At 44.1% G+C, this 20,775-nt stretch overlaps 1 protein-coding gene across 4 annotated transcripts in view; it reads right to left on the bottom strand.

The window, feature by feature from the left end:
* Positions 1–20,775, bottom strand: part of SLC38A10 (solute carrier family 38 member 10) — a 79,242-nt gene that overhangs the window by 35,906 nt on the left and 22,561 nt on the right. For 3 of the 4 annotated variants that reach the window (XM_044416938.1, XM_044416940.1, XM_044416939.1), the window contains exons 6-10: positions 19,497–19,621; positions 14,475–14,577; positions 10,575–10,757; positions 8,588–8,699; positions 6,064–6,170 (exon numbers count right to left, since the gene is read on the bottom strand). In XM_044416938.1, the coding sequence (XP_044272873.1) occupies positions 6,064–6,170; positions 8,588–8,699; positions 10,575–10,757; positions 14,475–14,577; positions 19,497–19,621 (630 nt within the window). The remainder of the gene's footprint in view (positions 1–6,063; positions 6,171–8,587; positions 8,700–10,574; positions 10,758–14,474; positions 14,578–19,496; positions 19,622–20,775) is intronic. The other variant, XM_044416941.1, reaches the window with a different exon arrangement.

Below are 20,775 nucleotides of genomic sequence, written 5' to 3'. Positions count from 1 at the left end.
ACTGAGGCCTTGAACTTAAACCAGCCTTCTCCAACTTGGTGCCCTCCAACTGTTTTGGATTTCAACTCCCATTAGCCCCAGCCAACCTGAAATCAGGATCAGGAATGCTGAGCATTACAGTCCAAACATGCGGAGGGTACCAGGCTGAAGAAGTCTGGCTTAAATTTTATAAAATAGGCTAGGCCTATCCTTCATTCATTCGTCTAGCAGCAGCCATTAGCCATGGTAACCAAAGAGATGTGTAACATTCAAAATCTGTATCACTGAATCTTATTTTCTGTTAACAGAAAATGCCTGTGTTCAGGTAGCCAAAATGGCAGCAGCCCTCTAGGTTGGATAAAGGGTGACCGATAGAAAGTGGCTTATGACAGCTCTGCAGGACAGGTCATCTAATGCTGCAGGTGAGGTTCCAAGTGGTCCGATATGGTCCAATAGTATTAGGCCTCTACTGTAGTCTGGGCTGAAGCTGAGAAAGCACCATACCTCTGCAATGTAATCCCTTTTATCCCTACGTTGGAAGTTGGACTGAGTATGCCATGACACTGGGATGTAGTTTCCTCTTATGGCACTACTGTAGGTTGGAAGGCTGTACCGAACAAGAAGTTTATTGCAGCCCTGCAATGTAGTCCATTGTTAACATTCCAGGTCCGAGGTGAGGCTGACGCTGCTTTGGACTCCCAGTCCAAAATCCCCCAAAGATTTCAGGCTGCAGCAAAGGTGAGTCTATTTAAATTGCGCCTTCTGTCTGCATCCAAGGCTGAGCCAAGCACTTAATTGCATGCAGAAGCCCCTACCTCCATTAATCTGCATGCAGATTGGTACTACTTTTAAATGTGTGACAACTTTTTTAAAAAGTTACACAGGAAATAACACCCAAGTTAACTTCAGGCCTCCCATCTTTGAGGCTACCGTTTTTTCTAGGTTTGTCCAGGTAACAAAAGCACTCCACACTGCAACATGTACCTTCAACCACTAGATGCTAGAGAAACACAAAAGGGGAAAGCTTTTGCCTCCATGGCCACCTTGGGGGCTTCCCTAGCTGGTCCTTCCCTATCTGCCAACCCTTCCTTAACCTGTTTCTGTCTGCCTTGAAAATATGGGTCCAGGATCAAAAGAGCGCCTTTGGTGAAGAACTACTGTTGGCCTACATGATGCACAGCTGCAATGTAATATGCAGTTTGTCTCAAACGTTCTCATCTAAAAGTGGTGCCACCTGTCAAGTGAGCAGTGAAAAACAGCCTTTAGAAGCATATGAATCTATACTTCCAGATTTTTAAAAAATAAGATGCAATTCTGTGATGACTCCAAACTGATCTAATGGCAAACTTGTGTGAGGGTGCAAGTGTATGGCTGTGTGCATAAACGTGGAAGGGGGTGCTGTTGGTGGCAGCTACAAAACTTGGGTCTTTGCCGTATACACTAATTATGAGTGGATGTAATGTATGGAGGAAAGACCCAAGGGACCATATAAGAGGGAAGTCTAAGCATGTGCTGATCAAGGCTCACATTAACCCCCTTTCTCAGTTCTGACTGTATAGCATATACTGCACATATGTTCAGCTTTAGTGCAAAACTGCAATGGCTAGAAAAATGGCCCTTTTCAAAGAAGGTTAAATAAAAGGCTTGTGGTTATTCATTTGCTGCTAGTTAGAAATAAAGATCTCCAGATTTAATGTTATCAGGTCATGAAGATTTCTATGCATTCCGTCCATACGGTACTTCATTTTGCTAATGAGGTATAAAGAAGGATCATTAACTCTCTTCTTTAAACTAGTTCACCTCTTCACCTTATGCCCCTAATATTGTTCCTTCCATTTCCTTCATGGTTTTAACTTTTAAAAGTATAAGGCTTGTGTGTGTGTTTGCAGAAGCCTGTTCAAACAGTGGAATACAAATCTAATCAACAAATGCAACTAACCTCAGTGCCCAGTTTTCTCTTGCTTTTCAAATCTGAACTGCTGAGTGACTTTTCTCTTGCTTTAGAGAAAGTAAGGCAAATATTTCCCCATCAGCAATCATGCACTTTCACCCACAGACCTTCAAATAACCTTCCCCCAATCCTTAAGTCCGTCCCCATACTGCCCCTCCATGCCAAGTAAGGATCCAGGCCTACAACAGGAACCACAGTGAAGGCAGACAGTTTCCCAGGTCATTTGCGCCTCCGCAAGCTTGGCTCAGAACCCCTTTACTTCCCCTCGTCGCTCAGTTACTCAATCATCTTTCCAACATTCCAAGCTTTTAAACTGAGCTCCCCGTGCCACTTAATCCAAGCTGCCGTTCTTGGTCTCTGGCTGACTGCCAGCTGTTGACTGACCAGCTGTCTGTAATAATTAACAACTCCAGTTGGCAGAATTAGACACCCTTTTGCCAGCCAACAAAAACATCTGGGGATGTATTTCCCCCTCCCCCATGGGAATGGTTTTGATGGGAAGAGTGGGGGAGGAGTACATTTTTTTACTCACCCCCTCTAGGAGCCACCTTGAACTGTGGCACCTATACCCATCCTCTGGCACATAACTCAAGAGGGCATCCTGTTACCAGGATAAGTCCTGTGACTGGCAACTGGTCCAATTTTCGTAACAGCAGGTGTGAGTTAAAAGTGAAAACCTCTTGATTGAGGAGCAGTTCACTTATGCATATCAATAAGCTTGCTAGAATAGATTTGGAAATCAGTCTGTTTCAATAGCAACAAAAGTATATGTTGTCCTTCCTTTAAAATAAAGTGTTCTGGGCAATGCACAACACTATCAAGAAAATTCAACAATAGAGCACCACAATCAGTTAACCAGGCAAGCTAATTTCAAGGCGAACCATCTCTTTGATGAAAACTTGCAGGCTGCAGTGGCAACAATGAGGAATTTCCAGTGGGCAAACGGGGACACAATTGCCCAGCTGGAATGAGGACCTCACTGCGCTGCCTCCGGTCTGTTCAACTAACATACATGCTGTGACTGCTTAGAAATGGTGAGGGGAAGACGAAGAATGAGGCAGCCCAAGGACTGCTCTCTAGAAGAGGGGTGGTGGCTGGCCCTGTTGCTCTCTTAAGGTGTTGCTCTACTACGTCCAGCACCTGTTGGGCGAAGCTCAGATGCATGAGTGGCAAGAGTCAGGGCAAACGTATAAGCCAGAAATCTAGAGACAGCTATCTTTAAAAGTTCTGTGAACTGTACTTAGGAAAATCTTCCTGCCCTATATTGCACCCATATTAAAAGGATTGAATGAATAGTGCAGCCAGAGAGGGGAAAGGGGGAAAAGAGAGAGATAGAGTTATATATGAAAACAAATGGAGAGCAAGACAAAGGGAAGCTTCTCCTTGACAGACAAGTAGCTGGCAGACCAAGAGATGCTGTCATTTAAAACTGCGTCCAGAGCTATGCATTATGTAAACATGCTCTATGAAACTCTTTGTGTGTGTGGAGAAAGTGTGGAAAAGGTCAGATGTCAGAGGGTTTCCTTGGCAAATTCAGCAGCAGTTCCTAACTAACATTGTCCAGTTGCCCTCCTGCCTCAGACCACTTCCCATCCTTTTCAGTGAAATTTCCCCCACCCCCAAAGATACAGATGATCAGCATGTATTTTCATGAAACTGGCTGATGTGTGGACTTCCATTTTCCCTATGAGTCAGACTGAGTCAGTGCTTCTTGGGACTCTATGAGTATACAGAAAAAGAATCCAGCTGGCATAATATTATGTACTAAATGGTCATGTATGTATGTATTTATGTTGTAAAATCTCTAGACCTCCTTCATCTTTACACACTCCAGTGCGGTGTAGCATTTTATAATGAAAGCAGTATATAAAGGGATATGTCATCATTCATCATATAAATTAAAGCCAAGAAGCAACCAATCCATAACATTCCAAAAAGAGGCAATAAAAATAAATTAAAATGCCTGAGTAAATAAAAATGCCTTGACCCTGCATTGAAAAGATGGCAGTGTTGCCAGCAGTTAGTCAAGAACAGTTAGTGAGGGCATTTCAGAATTGGGGTACCACCACAAAAAAGACCCTGTTTTTTGTACACACATAATATATTCAACAACTGATGGTATTTGAAGGGAAGAATCAACTGGTGAGCTTTTCACACAGGCAAGAAGGCATGGGAAGAGGTGCTCTGTCAACTATTAGTGTCCCAAATAAGGTTTTAAAAGTAAGTATCAGTACCTTGAATTTTCTTTAAGACAAATGCATTGCCTTCTTGACCTTGTGGTTGGCCTGCCAGAGTCCCATGGCCAGTAAAAAAAAGTAAGTTTTTTCCCCATTGTAAACTTGCCTACACTTGTTTCTGGGCGGCTAATTTTTTTAATTAAGGGAAGGCTTTTCCTTTTTATGTAAGTTTTTTTCCTACACAAATAATAAATACTTTGTGACAAACATGGTCCTTCCCTCCAAAACTTCCAACTAAAAATCCAAGCCTCTCCCTAAACTAAGGACAGGCACATGGCAGATCTCCAGGTGAACTTCAACTCCCCAAAGCCCTTCCCAGTATAGCCTGTAAGCAGGAAAGGTGGGGACTGAAGCCCAAGTATCTGGAGGCTTACTTTCTGCCCAGCTGTGCCCCAGGTAACAGATCAGTGGGCCAAGTCCAACATTTAGAATGTTTGATTGAACTGCTTGTTATCTGTAGGTCACCTCTGGACTTTGTTTATTTCCTGGCTGGCACAGTGTAATCTGGATAGCTTGAGTTAATATTTTGTGAAATGGAAAAAGACAGCTAATGAGAAGGAGAAGGGAGAGAAAGAGGGAACTCAAGAGACTGTGTATCTAAATAGCAGTGCAAGTTCTGAATGCTTTTTGTTCTTCTGCAAATTCACACCTCAAAATCCCTTTGCATTTTCACCCTTTGCTGCACCCTTAAAGCTTTTCCCAGAGATGGGATGGGGTGTGGGATGAGACAGTTGCATTCTGGACATGATGCTGTTGCAGAGGTACAAGGCATAGACAGAATGTGTAAGTCTTGCTCCTGTACAGCAAGGTCATCCTGAAGCAATTCAGAATCAACATAACATAGATGCAAGTGAATGCATGAAAAATGTGGTTAGCAGACTCAGTGTTCTTTGGATACCTTCCAACCCTAGGATGCATCATGCCTGCAACGGCCCAATCCTGCGTTGCATCCATAGTGCTGACATAATACTGAGGTATCTAAGTGTAAATTTCATATTGATTTTTAAAACCACACACTTGTACACCCCAGAAAGCTGAGTGTCTTCAAGCATTTGCGTACAGAGCAGCAGTGACATGTCCAAGTATGTCATCTGGCTAAGCTACAGTCAGAGAGAACAAGCCCATCTTCATTTCAGTTCCATTTAAGAAGATATGGGGGAAAGGGGTAAATCCAAAGACAGAAACTACATCTGCAAGAGGAGAACAATGGAATGAGGTGCTAAAGGAACATTTCTTGAGTGAATGGAACTTTCTGTGTGCAAGAGGGCAATGAGTGTGGATCAGCGTGCATATTGTGTGGATGGAACCTGAAAGCCAAGGGTCAGCAGCAGGGCCACCATATTAAGCAAGACTATCTCTTTTAGCCAAGCCTGTGTGGTTGAAACAAGTGGCCTGCTCCAGATTTCTAAATGCTACCTGCATTTTCCATACTGGGAATACTAAAGCATTGTGAGTGCTAGCCGTAATCTGCTTCTCAGACTGCCAGGCATAAAGATAGGGCTGTTCCAAAGTTACTTTGGCTAAATATGTCTGCATTAGGGACTTGAAAGGCTCAGGTTCTAGTCCCCATTCAGCCATAAAACTCACCAGGTGGCTTTGGGACAGTCACTGAACCTCAGTTTAGGTTACCCAGTAGGGTTGTTATGTGGATACAATGGAGACCCTGCCTTGCAATCCCTGGTGGAAAGAGGGGGATACAGATGCAACAAATAAATAAAAGTCAACTTTGTTGTTCTAGTCAGGGCCACCACCACCTCGCACGCACACACAATGTCTCTTACCCAAGTGAAACAAGAGGGCTTGATTAGATTTCTTGTCTTCAGAGAAAATAACAGAGTTCCCAGATTCTGTTGCAAACTAGAAGTGGAGAAAGGGCTATTTAGCATTAGCACTGACCTGTGAGCAAAAGGCATTTTTGTGGATTTTCTTGTAAATAAGAGCTGGGCAGATAAAACAGATGAGGCTTCCCATGGTTGCCCCTGTTAGGCCGAGGATGGTCTCCACTGAGAGAGAAGAGGAAGAACAAGTGCACTGTGAGAAACTGTCCTAGCTGAGACAAGAGATCACATACGAATTAACTGCATCTTTAATTCAGCAATTCAACTGGAGCCTGGAGGCACATGCTGAAAGGCACTTAAGCATGAATTAGATACCCCTTAACCACTTACAATCAGGACTGGGAAGAATGTGCTCCCCCTGTGCTTCCACATCCTAGGCCTATGGCTGAAGTGCAGTGTGTAGTTCGCCTTTGTTGATTGTGATACCACAAGCGCAAGATCACACAAATGTACTGTGACCAACTAACACTCCTGGGGCCATACTCACCCCTACCAAAATGGATTGGGATCCCTCCTTCATCTATAAGTATACATTAAAGAGCATACAATGCACATGCTTAACAATCCTGACAATGTGAATGGTGGGATGGCCACGTCTGTTTAGAGGGAGACCTAACTGGTGATTCTGACTATGCCTGCTGAATATGGATCTGGATTTCTTATTTCTTATTGAAGTATGAGACTTCATCCTTTACACTGGAGTTCTGAATTCCTGCAGTGGCCGTCTGCAAGCAGAAAGGCTGCAAGGTCAGTCATTGTAACTATATATCTTATGCATACAAGAACTTGGCAATATGTTCCGCCAAGTGGCTGCTCATACTAGGAAATCTGCCACCCCCATTGCTTCTTCCCCTCTCCCAGCGCTGCTGCCCTACAGAACGGGTAGTGGGTGCAGCAACTGCAGTGGTAGCCTTCAATTAGGCAACCAGAGTCTCTTTGTTCATCTTGATGGGCTCCTTGCACACATCCCTCGGTAGCTTAGCCCTCCTGCTTCAGCCACTGCAACTCATGCAATGGCAGCATCCATGATGATTTACCAAGCAGCTGTGGGATGAACAGAGAGTATCTCAGCTTTCACAGGCCAGCTAAATGGGTTTGCGCGCTTTCCTGGCCATGTGGGCAGCTATTTGGAAATTGCAGCTTCCAGGGTCTTGGCCCTCACTTGATCAGCCCTATGTTTCCAGGCCTGTTTTGTGAAGGTCTGGCAATGTGGGCACCATTCAATGATGCGTGCCTTGCCCAAACAGAAAAGGCAGAGGGCACATCCATCCACAGGGGGAGTTTCTAAAGGGTGCCTTTGATGGGAAGGGCAGAGAGCAGAGAATGGACAAAGAGCTGGTAAAAGGATGCAGAAGATCAAAGAGGAAGCAGATAGAGACACTGTGTGTGCGTATGTGCACATGCATGCATGTGTGCATGTCAAACACACACGCAGACAGACAGAGGCTTTTACAAGTAAAGAGTGAAAATGAAGTTCATGGAGAGGGGGATAAAAGGTAGGCTGAGCAGAGAGCAAGGTGGAGCAAGTGGTAGAGAGGAAAAAGGTACCAAATGCTGGAAAAAATATTCGGGTTGAGGAGAGAAGTGTGTTCTTATCTAGGCAAGGAGGTGGTCGAAAAGGTACTGAGAAAATGGGTGGCAGGCCTTCTCACAGATGCAGGGAACAGGAAATTTAATTTCCCAATTTAATGCTCAGCTGTAGAATCTTCCCAGCAGCAGGATCTGTGCAGGCACACAGCCCGTATGTGTGATGCATGGAGATCGCGAAGAAGAAGAGCACAGAAGCAAAATTGTAGCATTCAGCCACGTGAAATGGTGAAATGAATAGAATAAACGGATGATCAGAACTATGATCATTCTGAAATGGATACACATCTTTAAATGCAAAAGTGTAAAAAATTGCACATACATATTTGAACTTATTATAGCACATGGCAATACACAACAACTGAAACCATCAGCTCAAGAGATGCATTGTAATGCATCTTTAAGACAGCTGGAAATATTTGCAAAATCCACAATGAGGTACACAATCTTATGCACATTTACTCAGAATTAAATCCCACTGTCATCACAGAAAGCACATTTAGGATTGTAGCCCAACTCTAGCAGATGACATGGGAGTGGGGAACAGTACATGTCAGGAGAGCTGCAATGTGGAAATGTGGCCAGACCTCTGCACAGGTGTTTTCCTTTTTGCTCTACTGTGCTGTAACCAAGAACACCTCTCTGACTGTTCTGCCCAAGCACCGAGCAAAGGGAGTGAAGTCCTGCACAGAGGCATTTTCTGTGACCGTGCCACTATTGCAGAGCTCCAGCCCCTCAGAGACTAAGTATCTCCTCTCAATGTTGAGAAACTTTTCTATTTTGCCTGGGTTTCAACTAGAATTAAACTAATACAATGTGGACATTCATGTGCACAAGTCAGAATAATTGTGTAGACACAGAGGACAAGTTTAAATCTTAGCATGTAACTGTAGGTCCAATAAGAGGACAGCTAACCTGCAAACCTACCATAAGCACTTAAGACTAGGGATAAGGACTGTGAAAATACAACTAAATGAAAACAAAATCTCACTTACCATTTGGGATCATGATGCCTCCGACCATGGTTCCAAACACCACCGCCAGTGTCAGGGCTTTAAATCGGAGAGGTGGCATATAACCTCCTGCAGCAAAGGTCCCATCTTTTTGCTATTTAAGAAGAAAATACTAGCACAACAATTAATTCTCTTAACAGAATTTACCACCTCTGGGGACTCATCTCTAGTTAGCCAGTGTGGCGTGGTGGTTGGACTGTGGGACTGGGGACCAGGGAGATCTGGGCTCTAGTCCCTCTCAGCTATGAGGCTCACTGAGTGGCTTTGGGCCAGTCACTTTACTCTCAGTCTAACCTGCCTCACAGGTCTGTCATGGTGAGGACAATATGGAACTATGTGAGCCATCCTGCATTTCTTACAAGAGGAAAAAAGGTGGGATGTCAATGCGATGCAATAAATAACAACATTGGTCATTTTTTTAGAACCTTTATGCTACAGTCTCCTCTCAACCTGCCAATGATTTCAGAACTGTGTACCTATAAGTTTCTAAAATTAACCATGAGTATGGCTTGCTGTACCTAGCCTTAATAAATCACAAACACTTATTAAGATTGCCACTATTGGGCAGCATAATATTTAGATTACAAATTACACCTTTTCAATCTTTTGAATTTGTTTGTCCTCACTTGTCCTAGTTCTCACAGCTGCCTTAAAATGTCTTTTAAAAATGAGCTGCAAATGAGTTCTGTTCCAAAATAGTGGAGTGCAGATCTTAGCATTAATATTTCAAACTAACCTAGAGAAGAATTCCTGCAGACAAGATCCACCTGCAGACAAGATTCAACATGCTAAAAATAATTCTGCTTGGCTAAATAGGTCGACCAAAAGATCAACAATACTGCGCAACCTTTTGAAAACGCCAGATCTCTTAATCGGTCAAGATGCTCCAAAAAGCAGGTGGGACTGGTGAGACGGGAGGAGGGAAGAAAAAATCTTGAATTAATGTTGAAGTTACAGTGCCTGTGGAGAGGAGGAGGACTCACAGAGGCACTTCCTCCTTCCTCCCAAGACCTGTAACATCTTGCCCGATGAAGAGGTCTGAAGATCTTGAAAACTCGCACATGTTAATGCTCTTTTGACTGGCTTTATACAGGTATTACACAATAAAACAGACAGCTGAATTTTGCTTATTGATGATGCAGCTACTTTTGCTTTTAGTCCATTTGGCTACTGGCACAAGGTGTCAGTTTCAAACCTTCCCACAGTCCTCACAGATAATGCATGTGGAAGAAGGGGAGCAGGCATCTGAATCTGAGTGGGACAAGAGTTAGAAATTTACCACAGGCTGAGTGACCTTCAGGACAGTGGTTGTACCATTGGGAGAAAAATGGCAAGTGAGGGGGAAGGAGGAAATGGTCACTTGCTTCCCCCAAGGACTGGTCAAGTTGTGGTAACTGCTCTGATACCTCCTTGCTTCTCAACCACGGAAAGATCAGGAACTTGGAGGCCAAAGCCTCCTAATGCCCAGTCACCCTGAAATACACACAGGCTGGTCTGAGGCTGCTGGTTCCACAGGCACGAATTATGCCCAGGCAGGCATGACTGGCAAACATCATCATTTCTTTCCTAATAATATGGGAAATTGCTTCATGCTTTTACCAGAAATGCCGTACAAGTGCAACGTTTTGTTGCTTATATAAGGCTAATTAAGCAAGTCACACAGCAAGTTCAACTCCATACTATGCAGTATGTTCTGGACTGCTCTCAGAGCGACTTTTGTGACAAAGGAATCATGAGGCATCAGCCCAACACCCCCCCCCCCCCGAATATGACTGCTGTCTCGAAGATGGAACATGAGAAATTTTTGCTCATTTCTTTCACACAAAGGTACAAAGTGTGGAGGGAAAGCAGAGAAAAGTAAAATGCAGTGCAAGCACAACCCCAGTTTAAGGAAGAATGTCTGGAAAAACCTAAAAATGTAATAGTTCAGACAGAGGCAGGCAACTGTACCAAACCAGAAGGAAGTTACCTGCTGTTCAAACAGAAGAGTATTCAGTGCCTGTCGGCATGGCAGAATCATCATCGGAAATCCAAATGCTACAGACATCATAAACCCCACACGTATCATCTCAGTCACCAGATTGGAAGGAAAGTTCATGAGTACATTCCCCTCAATGGCTTCAATGTAGCTCACATAACCAAAGAACCCCACCTGTTCAAATAGGAAAGGAAAATGACTTGCTGCGGCTGCAAGCTTGGCTCACCATGAATAATAGAATCCTGGTCTTCCACTTGGCTTGCCCTCAAGACAATGGGAAACCAGCTCTTCTCCCTATCATTTACTTATTTAATTTCAAAAATTACAAGCCACAATAGAAATACTAGATAATAAAGACATAATAGAAAATCTTTGACATACAAAATTCTGAACAATTTAAAAACTATTTAAAAATAGCTGAGGCACTTACAGTAACATACTGGAATCAGCAAGACAATTGCTGTTAATTCCCCATCATATGCCATCAAATACAATACAGCAAAAGATAATCCTTGCCTGGTGCTAAAAAGATGACTGCTGGCACCAGGTACACTTCCGGGGGGGGGGGGGGGGGGCACTGCAAAGACCCTCTCACTGGTGGCCACCATTTAAGTCCCCCTTGGAAGAGGCACTCGCAGGAAGGTGCTGACTGTAGGGTCCACATATATTCAGGTTAGAAGTGATATTCTATCAGGTGTTGCTATTTCGAACTATAAAAGGCTCAGGATAAGGTCAAAACCATCAACTTAAATCAGATTCTGAAGCATATAGACAGCCAATGCAAGCAGGCCAGAACTGGTGCTATACATTCAGATCTTCTGGCCCCTGTTACTAATCCGTCTGCTGCATTTTGCCTAAACTGCAGCTTCTGAACAGTCATCAAGAGCAGTTCTACACTGCAGTAATCTAACTTGGAGGTTACCAGAATGTAGATTCCTGAAGCCGTGTTATCTCTGTCTGGAAAAGGGAGCAGCTGGGCCACCAGCCAAAGCTGGTAGAAACCACTCCATGCCACTGAGGTTACCTGAGCCTCAAATGACAGATAGCTCCCTAGAACCCTCAAGTTACAAACCTGCTCTTTTGGGGAGAGAGTAATTCTGTACAGAACAGAATAAACACTATCTATCTGGCCAGAAGAACCACCCACTAAGTCTTGTGTGGACTGAGCTTCAGTTTATTAGTCCACATCTAGCCCACTGCTGTAACACTAATCCACAGCCTCACCTGACAAAGGTGAAACGGAGAAGCATAGTTGCATCTCATTGGTATACTGATGCCAGTGCACTCCAAAATTCCGGATGACCCCACCCAACAGTTTCATGTAGCTGTTAAACAGAACGGGGGATAAAACTGACCCCGAGGAGCCTCATGCTGGAAAATGCATGGCGCCAAGCAATATTCCCCAAGCACCTTTAATTAACAGCATTCCTCTTGTTCCTTCCTCTACAAAACCTCTTCTACATAAATTAGTCCTGGTCCTTTAAATGCTGCCTCATAAAGAAACCATCTGGAATCTCACATACTTTTTGCCAGATTTCCATGTTCATTTCCAAATTCCAGTGCATCTTCTCAGAGATTAGGTGACCAGAGCAGCATATAATATTTAAAGAACACATGCATAATGGCTGCATGATAAGAATAAAACAAAGCTCTGCTTTGATAAAAAGAAGTGGGATGACATTAAGTCATTTCCAGCATATAGCTATGAAAAAATAAAAATGTTGCAAGAACTTTACATTTTCTCCAAATAAAGTAGGCTCTTAAAAGCCACAATCATACTTTTATCATTACGGAGGGGGCGGGGGAGGTAATGGACTTTGGTTGCTCCAAGTTTGGCCATGGAATGGAAGAAAGCAACCAAACCCCATTCCCTAAATAAGGGAGTACTTGTAATTCAGTCTCAAAGTAGGAACTTGCCCTAACAGGTCATGAAATTCTCTACATTTAATTGGCTTTGCACACTGGAGTGTTATCTGATGTGACATACTTCAGGTCTTCCTGGTTCCCAAAAAGCTCACCAGAAAGTATTTCAGCCCACTCCACAAAGATTTCCTGTATAGGAGTGCTACAGTAGGATTCTTTGCTTTGTCCCAGCTATAGCCAAGGATGTGTATTAATAGCCAGTTGCACTGATGGAAGAAGTTACTACAGCTCAGAGATATAGTAAATACCGAATGTTGCCGAAAAAGCTAAAGCAGAGTAGGGGCATGTGCTCCGACAGATGATGTTGGACGGCAACTTCCATCATTTCTCACCACTGGTTATGCTGACTTGGTCTGATGGGAACTACAAGTCCAACAAGATCTGGAAGACCACACATAGCCCATCACAGCGCTAAAGCCCAGCCAGCTTTCTGTTTCAGAAAGGCAAGTGGGAGGACCACTTCACTATTCTGTCTTCGTGCCCCTTCAGAGGCACCTATTTGAATTAAATCAGAAACAGGGAGGGTTTACAATGTCCAATCCCTGCTCTCTTGATACAGATGAAGCAAGTCCTGCTGTGTGATCGGTGCCAGCATTGTTACTCCTTGTACAAGCTCTGCTGGCAGTACAGGCTGTTACTCTATCTAGCTAATTGTTCCGTTAGAATGTGGGGAAATCATGTGCACACTCCAGGCTTGTGCCCTGTGGAGTGGGATATATTGCTTACAAATCCTGGGCTCTGGAATGTCCCCAGAGAGCATCTATAGCACGTGGCAGAAAATGTCATTGCTTCTCATAGTTGCCTCTCCACAACTCCAAAACCTACCCAGAGCAGTATTTTCACATGAAACCGCTGTGTGTGTGTGTGTGTGTGTGTGTGTGTGGGGGTTATCTGAAGGTATGAGCTGAGGTGTCAGCAATGAGCAGATGACACTCAGGTCTAATCCTCTTTTTCATCAAATCCAGGTGAGGCAGTGGTGGCTTTGAAGCAGTATCTGAGCAGGGCATTGAACTGGATGAGGGCCAACACACTAAGGCTCAATCCAGATCAGTCAGAGGTACTGTTAGTTGGTGGTTCATCTGCCCTGTTGGGTGAAACCCAACCTGTTCTGGTTGGGATTGCACTCCCCCTAAAGGACAAGGTGCATAGTTTAGGGGTGGTCCTGGACCCAGAGTTATCACTCAAGTCATAGGTGGATGCTTTTATCTGCTTAAACTGATATATCAATTGCAACCTATCTGGACAGAGAGAGTCTAGCTACTCTCCATGCCCTGGTAATCTCTTGTCTGGATCACTGTAATGTGCTGTATGTGGGGCTGCATTTGAAAACAGTCCAGAAACTTCAACTGATCCAAAACAGGGCATCAAGATTGTTAATGGGGACTGGCTCACGGGAACACATTTATACCAGTCCTCTTCCAGTTACATGGCTGTCAGTTGAAGTCCAGGCCAGATTCAAAGTGCTAGTACTAACATTCAAAGCCCTAAATAGTTTGGGGCCAGGTTATCTGAAGGATCACCTCCTCCCATATATACCTGTATGGAACCTGAGGTCATCATCAGGTAACTTTCTCCAGGATTAGGGTTCGGGAGCCCCTTCCAAAGGAAGTAAGGTAAGTGGCTACCAGGAGGACCTTTTTGGTTGTGGAAACTTCATTTTGAAATGAGCTCCCCAAAGAGGTGCACCTGGAGCCTACTTTGAAGTATTTTCAGTACCGAGTGAAGACCTTTTTATTTTCCCAGCATTTTAACCATCTAACTTTAAAACTTTTTTTTTCATATATTCCATTTTATTTCTCTACCATTGCTGTGCTTCTGTGCTGAATAATAGCAATCGCAATTACGGTTCTGTTCTTTTAATTTAATTGTTCTGTGTGTCTCTTGTTAACTTTTGTTAACCAGTCAGAGAACCTCAGCTGTTGGTCAGTATATTAAATAAATAAAAAAGGGCAATTTTAAGATTCTTACTGTAATGTAAAAGGCAGTGACCACATGCAGCGACGAGGCAAATATGGAACTCATGATTTTAACAGATGGTTCATCCAGGCTATCATAGGTTGGCAAGACCTGGCTGCAGAAAAAGCAGATAAATGTTAAAGCACGTCAGGAACATTTTCTCAAGAAGAGAAATACTGAAGCCCGTTCTTCCTTGCCAGCAGAACGTAACTGCAGAAATGATCCCCACATGGAATCCAGGTCCTTGTCAGTCTACAGCAGTTTATGCCACTTGTGCCAAGAGATTTCAGAACACTCATGAGTTTAAGTGTTGCACAAATATGCCTGCTCCTCTCCTCCCTACCACTGCTGCGTGTGCAATGTAAATATTTCACTTAAAAGAAAAAGTACATTGCAGCATGAATGACTGCTTGTTTGCCTCAAACACCAGTGGCAGAGCTCCAGACAGTGCAACGAAGATTATTGTTCTTGGAGCATCCTGAGTTGATAATTAAAGCAAGACGGTGTTTACAGAATAATGAGCAGGAAGAGAGCAAAAGCATCAGACTGTCAAAAAGAAAAGTTAAACAACCAAGACTAAGCACTGTGCCTGTCATATTTCAGCACTGGTGCTTGAGCTCAAGCCCTCAGAAAACGGGAAGGCCGACTGCGCAGGGCTTGGGTGCTCCTGCATGTAAGAAGTCCCTCCCTTGCCACCGCAGCATCAGGTGCATGCCGCATTACAGTAGCCAGAGGCCACCTAGGCCTTGCCTGACCACACGGGGTTGAACACAAGGACACACCTTGAGGGGGAAAGCGGACAGGAAGGGAAGCAGAGAGACTCTGCCTGGACCAATGGGGCAGAAGCTTGAAGGCAAAGAGAAAGAGAACAAGAAGGCAGGGCAATCAATTACTAAGCAAAGCTAAATATTTCTTGTAAAGCTCTCTATCATGTTGATCACATAGCAGCATGGTAGTTGGATATTTATGAAAACCTCAGTGGTATGCTTCCTACCTAGATAGCTGAGGATTTCAACTTATGATCACCACTGGATTATACAAAGTAAACATGACCATCCTTTACCTATGTTCAGCTATACAGCAATGAATCACACACTTAGGAAAAACCACAGATTAGGTGTGATAGCAGAGGGTGTGAACCTACCCTCGGGGAGGTTCTCATGACATGGAATGAGAAACCAGTCATAAGTGGTTTCTGCCTCCCTATTCCCAGCTGGAGGAAAGACAAAGATCCTGAATCAGATCTCCTGCATTTGAAAAAAAATGTTAATCCGCAACAAATCAGGTTCATGTCAATGCAAGAGGAGTGTGGGATGCTGATCCTTTCCTCCTGATTAAAACAGTCCCCACCCCCTATCCAAGCTGCTATTTTAGTGCAACAAAATAGCACCTGGATGGATCTGAAGGAACAGCAGAGCACAGGTGGAGTGGGGAGGATCAACCCCACTTCCCCAGCCCCAGTTCTTACTCATACCCCCATTCTTTACAAGATGGGTCTTAACATTTTTTAAAACGCTGCAAAAGATCTTGCTCACAGATCTCCCTTGTCACATCTAGTTTAGCAAGAGGTGCACGGACGTAGCAGTGAAGTTTCAATGACATCCTGAAGATGGCACAGAGAGAAAAATGAAATTTCTGCCTCCAGAGTCAGGACACCGTTCCTCTGTTTACCCAGCACTGGAGAACCAACAGTCTGATAGTGCCACAAGCCCCTGCCTGTGAACTTGCCAGGGCCATTTGCCGGCTACTGCTGGGAAACAGGATGCTGGACTCGAAGGGCATTTGGTCTCCTCTAACAAAGCAAATCGTATGTCCTTAAGAGGAGCCACCAGGATCAGGAGTCACTACTGCTACTTCATGTAAATAAGCCCAAGGATTTTTTGCCTTTCCAGTCATGGCCGTATCCACTCCTCTAAACCTGTAAGACACACGAGTCAAAGCTCCCTGCCAGTTGGGACCCCAACACATACATGCAGAACAAGCAATACAACTCGACGTGCAAAGATTTCATTGCTAAAGCTAAAATGTCCACCCAGAAGGCCAGGCCAAGACCAAGGCACTTGGGGCACTACAGAAGCCTTTGTCTGACAAATTCGTCACATGCTGTAGGCTTCACATCACTTACAATCAAATAAACGCAGCTCCTCAGGGCAGACCAAAGGAAGATATTTAGACCAAATGCCCTTTACATTTATCTTTCTACTCCCAAGATGAGAGCAAGTAGAGAAAGAGCACAAACAAACAGGCTTGGTGCTTGATACAGAGAAACAGCTTCGTCTTTTTCTTCTTGATGGAGAGAGAGCGATTTCTTTTGTTAGCAGATTTTCATCTCCACCATAAAACGTTGAAAAGTCCAGCCCTAGTTCACAGAAAGCAGAAAGGGTGTATCTGCAGTCTTATTTTTAGAGTCAATGTGAATGGCAGGCACCACCATACAGAGACAGGGCCCAATTCTGCAAAGCAAAGAGGTCTGATGGCCAAGTATTTTACCACAACCAGAGATATGAGTTTTAAGTCATCTTACCAACAGTCTACTCAGTGGTAAATGAAGATTTACCCTACATGCTATAGGAAGTCAAAGAAAGCTTAGTCCGGTCAACTTCCAGATGGATCTTCAAAAAACAAAACAACAAAACAAAACAAAACCCTTTTCAGCCATTGCACTACATAGAAAATGCTTTAAGAATCTGGTCTTTGTAAATTCCAATAACAATTGATCTGATCTATACTTCCAGACTAACATATAGGTTGGAGCTTAGCTTTGCATTAAACTTTGCACCTCTTGAACATTTTGAAATCGTTTTGGCTCCAAAAGTAGTAAAATACATTTTAAAATGCAATGCTTTGAATACCTTTTAAAATGTGTTGAAATGTATATCTAAGTGCATTTTAAATGTACCGATTAGCATGAAAATGTGGCAAAATGGATTAGTTGAATACATGCAATCCTAATGCAGACCAGGAATAGGAAATCCAGCCATTCCTAGCTCTTCAAGGTTACTTTTGTTACACTAGCAAGGACAATAGTGTACTACCGACTAAGAACAGTGCCAGCCACCCAGGCTAGTAGGTGCATGGAAGGATCAACTGTGCCTGTCTCTGAAATCCCAACTCAAAGGTTATGTCATAATTGTTCCCATTACAAATGAGCTGTTGTGACGGGGCGACTAGCCTAAGGTCACCCAGGAAGGCCGGAGCAGAGCTAATATTGCATTTCTAGGCTCCCTGGCTCCCTGCCTTAAACACAGTCTGCTACACCATATGCCATTCTGGTGGGTGGGGAGAGGGGCAAAGACGTTTCTCTTTGAGTCTGGCAACAGGAGTTAAGCCTGAACACCAGAAAGAGCCGATCTTACCAGAAAAGTACACTTGTGCATTCCCAAGCTAGAACAACTGGCACGCCAGTGCATTTTACCTTTTCGCCCCTAGAGGGAAGGATTTCAGGTCTTACATTTGTCATGCTTTGCTAAGTCAATTGAGAGGTCAGTGACTGCAAGGCTGCCTGTTCTGGGATTCATCCATATGTGACATCACATGGGCCAAGAAGTGTGTGTTATTCTTGCCCTTGGAAAAAATTATAGGTTTGAGCTTTCGGTTTGGCTTGCCACACTGGTGGTGTAGCAATCTATATTTAGATAGATACGTGAATATACTAGTCCAGAACATATAATTTTCCTGTGTTTCCTACTCCCAACAAATGACGGTTGGTTACTGAATGGCCACCACAAGAAAAAGGACAATTTTGGATTTTAGAAAAGCCTGCTGTGGTAACTAGGTACAGCTATAAAAGAATGAATAAACCCTTCTGTCACCAATTATAGCGGAGACGTTTAAAACTGAGTGAGGCATGTGCTAGCTGAGAGACATAATAAGCAGTGGACAAGGAGAAGAGTCCAGCCATGCCAAACTAATGTTAACAGTCCATCCTAGGTCCCCAACTGAACACGCACCGATGTTTTCAGGCAGGTCACTTTTCAGGCCAGCCACAAATCAGAGGGTGGTGAAGGCAACACTAGCAGAATGGAAATGGAACTCGTCTGTGAACGAAAGCACCTATCTGCCACAGCAACAACGAGTCCCACCACTAAGGAGATGCATGTGCTACACGGAAAATCCCACAGACTTTAGATCCAGAATAAATGATGCCAAGATGCAACGCTGGTTTCTGTGAATCTTTTTACTGAGAGATGTGGCTGTTTCAAATACATGGAAGAAAGGAAAAGATAGGGGAGGGAGAGAAAGGAGAGAGGGGACAGCAAGACCACAGAGTGGGGGGGGAAACAGACAGAGGTTCTGGAGAGGAAAGGGGGCTGCCTGAGGGAAAGGAATCCCATTTGGACTCCCGAGGTTTCTGGGTCTTCAAAGCGTGGCTCAAATCTCCCTTCTTTTCGCAGAGAGCAAGAGTCCCTTTAAAAGTTGTTTTTAAGGAATGAAAGCTGGGTGCCTGCAGCCAAATTCCTGAGTAGGCCGTGCTTCCTTCGTGCAATGCACAAACAGAATGTGCAGAGCCCCGCCCAGGGCCCTGGAGGGCAACTGGAACACTATAATCAACAACGTCAACTTGGCCCCAGCACCATTTCCTTTCACTTAAATATTCTCAGCTAAAATGGTTGCAATGCTTAATGAAGACCCTCACATAAATCCTTTTAGGCAAGCTTTGGTGGCTTATTGCAGTGTAGTTATATCTGCTTAAGTTCTTGTTACCTCTCAAGAACTGGGGCCAATACCATCCTTAGTAACAGGCATTAAAGCCAATGGAAAATTACACTGGGGACATATTTGCCTCCTACGAACAAGAAGCTTCTTAAGCACAATGGCTCCGAAGTGAAATATAACTCCCTCTCCCAGCTAGGTAACAAAAGGGTCACAACCCACTCAGATGCTGTACCTCAGTGGGCTGTAAAATATTTTGATTAAAATCAAGACAAGGGGACCAGATGGTATCTATCCCGTGCAGGCCATCCTGACCCTTTGCCCTTAACAAAACTCGTTTCACCCCACAATCTCGAAGCAGCTCGCATTGCTGGTACTTACGACTGACAGGCGAAAGACATGCCAAAGATAGGAATGCAGCGAAAAATGCCCTCCCAGCGTGCGTAACTGACCCGCTGCAGCCACTGCCCGCCAAAGAGGCCGTGTTTGAAAGCGGAGACCGTGATCTGCAGCCAAGGAAAAGAAAAGAGAGGTTACAATCTAGACAACAGAGACGCCAAACCAAACCAACGTCTGGCAAGCCAGGTTGCAACAACTTTACTGGTGCTGTGAAAACGATCAAGGGGCAGCGGTTCTGTTCAGAGGATGAACAGCAGGCGCGAAACTGTACAGGCGGTATTTCACTAGGTCATGTCTCCCAGGCCTTGTTTCCCTGACTAGTGCTCATGGGTTTTGCACGTATTAGAGCAATCTACATACAGATAGGGTGGTGAGAGAACAGCTGCTTACTCTCTTCTGACACTGAATCTGTTGTTCAGGGGATATTTTGTACGTGACTAAAATCCCTTCATTGGCACACCACCCTTTTTCACATCCAGTCCTTACCTTTAAAGCTCTTCATAGTCTTGCTCCACCCAATCCTTTGGACAAGTTTCCAGTTATATCTTCCCAAATCTTCAGGTACTCCAGCAACAACAACCTCAGCCTTCTGGACATCTCTTGCTCTCTGACATAACTTCGCCCATTCTCCCTTGTCTCCTCTTTTATGCATGGAGCGCCTTTCCCAGACACGTGACATTCCTTTCCCTCTTCCTTCAAAATCCATCTTTCCATGAGACCATTTGTTTAACCTTTTTCATCCTCATTTCCACCTCCAAATTTAAGCATGTGCAAAATGCATTCGGTCACATTAATCTCGTGCCACTCCAATTGCTCTCCCTCCTGATTCCATTGTCTCTTTTTTGTTTGATTGTAAATTTCTTGGGAGCTGTCTTTCATGTGTGGGTATGCTTATCAAACTCTATAAAGCTCTCTATATACTGTTGGAGCAGCACTATATATATTAGGAATGCACTGCAAGACCGGATGAATATTTATGCATGTTCTCATAACCACTAGCTTTGTCATAATCACTGGCACCAACTAGCCATTCCATTCTGCATCATAAACGTTCATCAAGAATCGGCACAACTTGCTGCTTCTGAACTGCTGCCTGAGAAGGTAACACTTCTGACTTCCAAATGGTGACACGTCAAAAGGCAAGGAGCCAGAGAGATGGGAGGGTGTGAGAAAGATCCAGAAACGCCACCAGAGGTGATGGGGTACAGAGACTGAGGCAGAAGACCCATTTCAGGGGAATATGCTAACTGGCCCTTGGCGT

Source organism: Varanus komodoensis, unplaced genomic scaffold (genome assembly GCF_004798865.1).
Source record: "Varanus komodoensis strain SLA01 unplaced genomic scaffold, ASM479886v1 scaffold84, whole genome shotgun sequence".
NCBI lineage: Eukaryota > Metazoa > Chordata > Lepidosauria > Squamata > Varanidae > Varanus > Varanus komodoensis.
The sequence above is the reverse complement of the archived record's forward strand: the minus strand, read 5'-3'. Positions and strand labels throughout refer to the sequence as shown.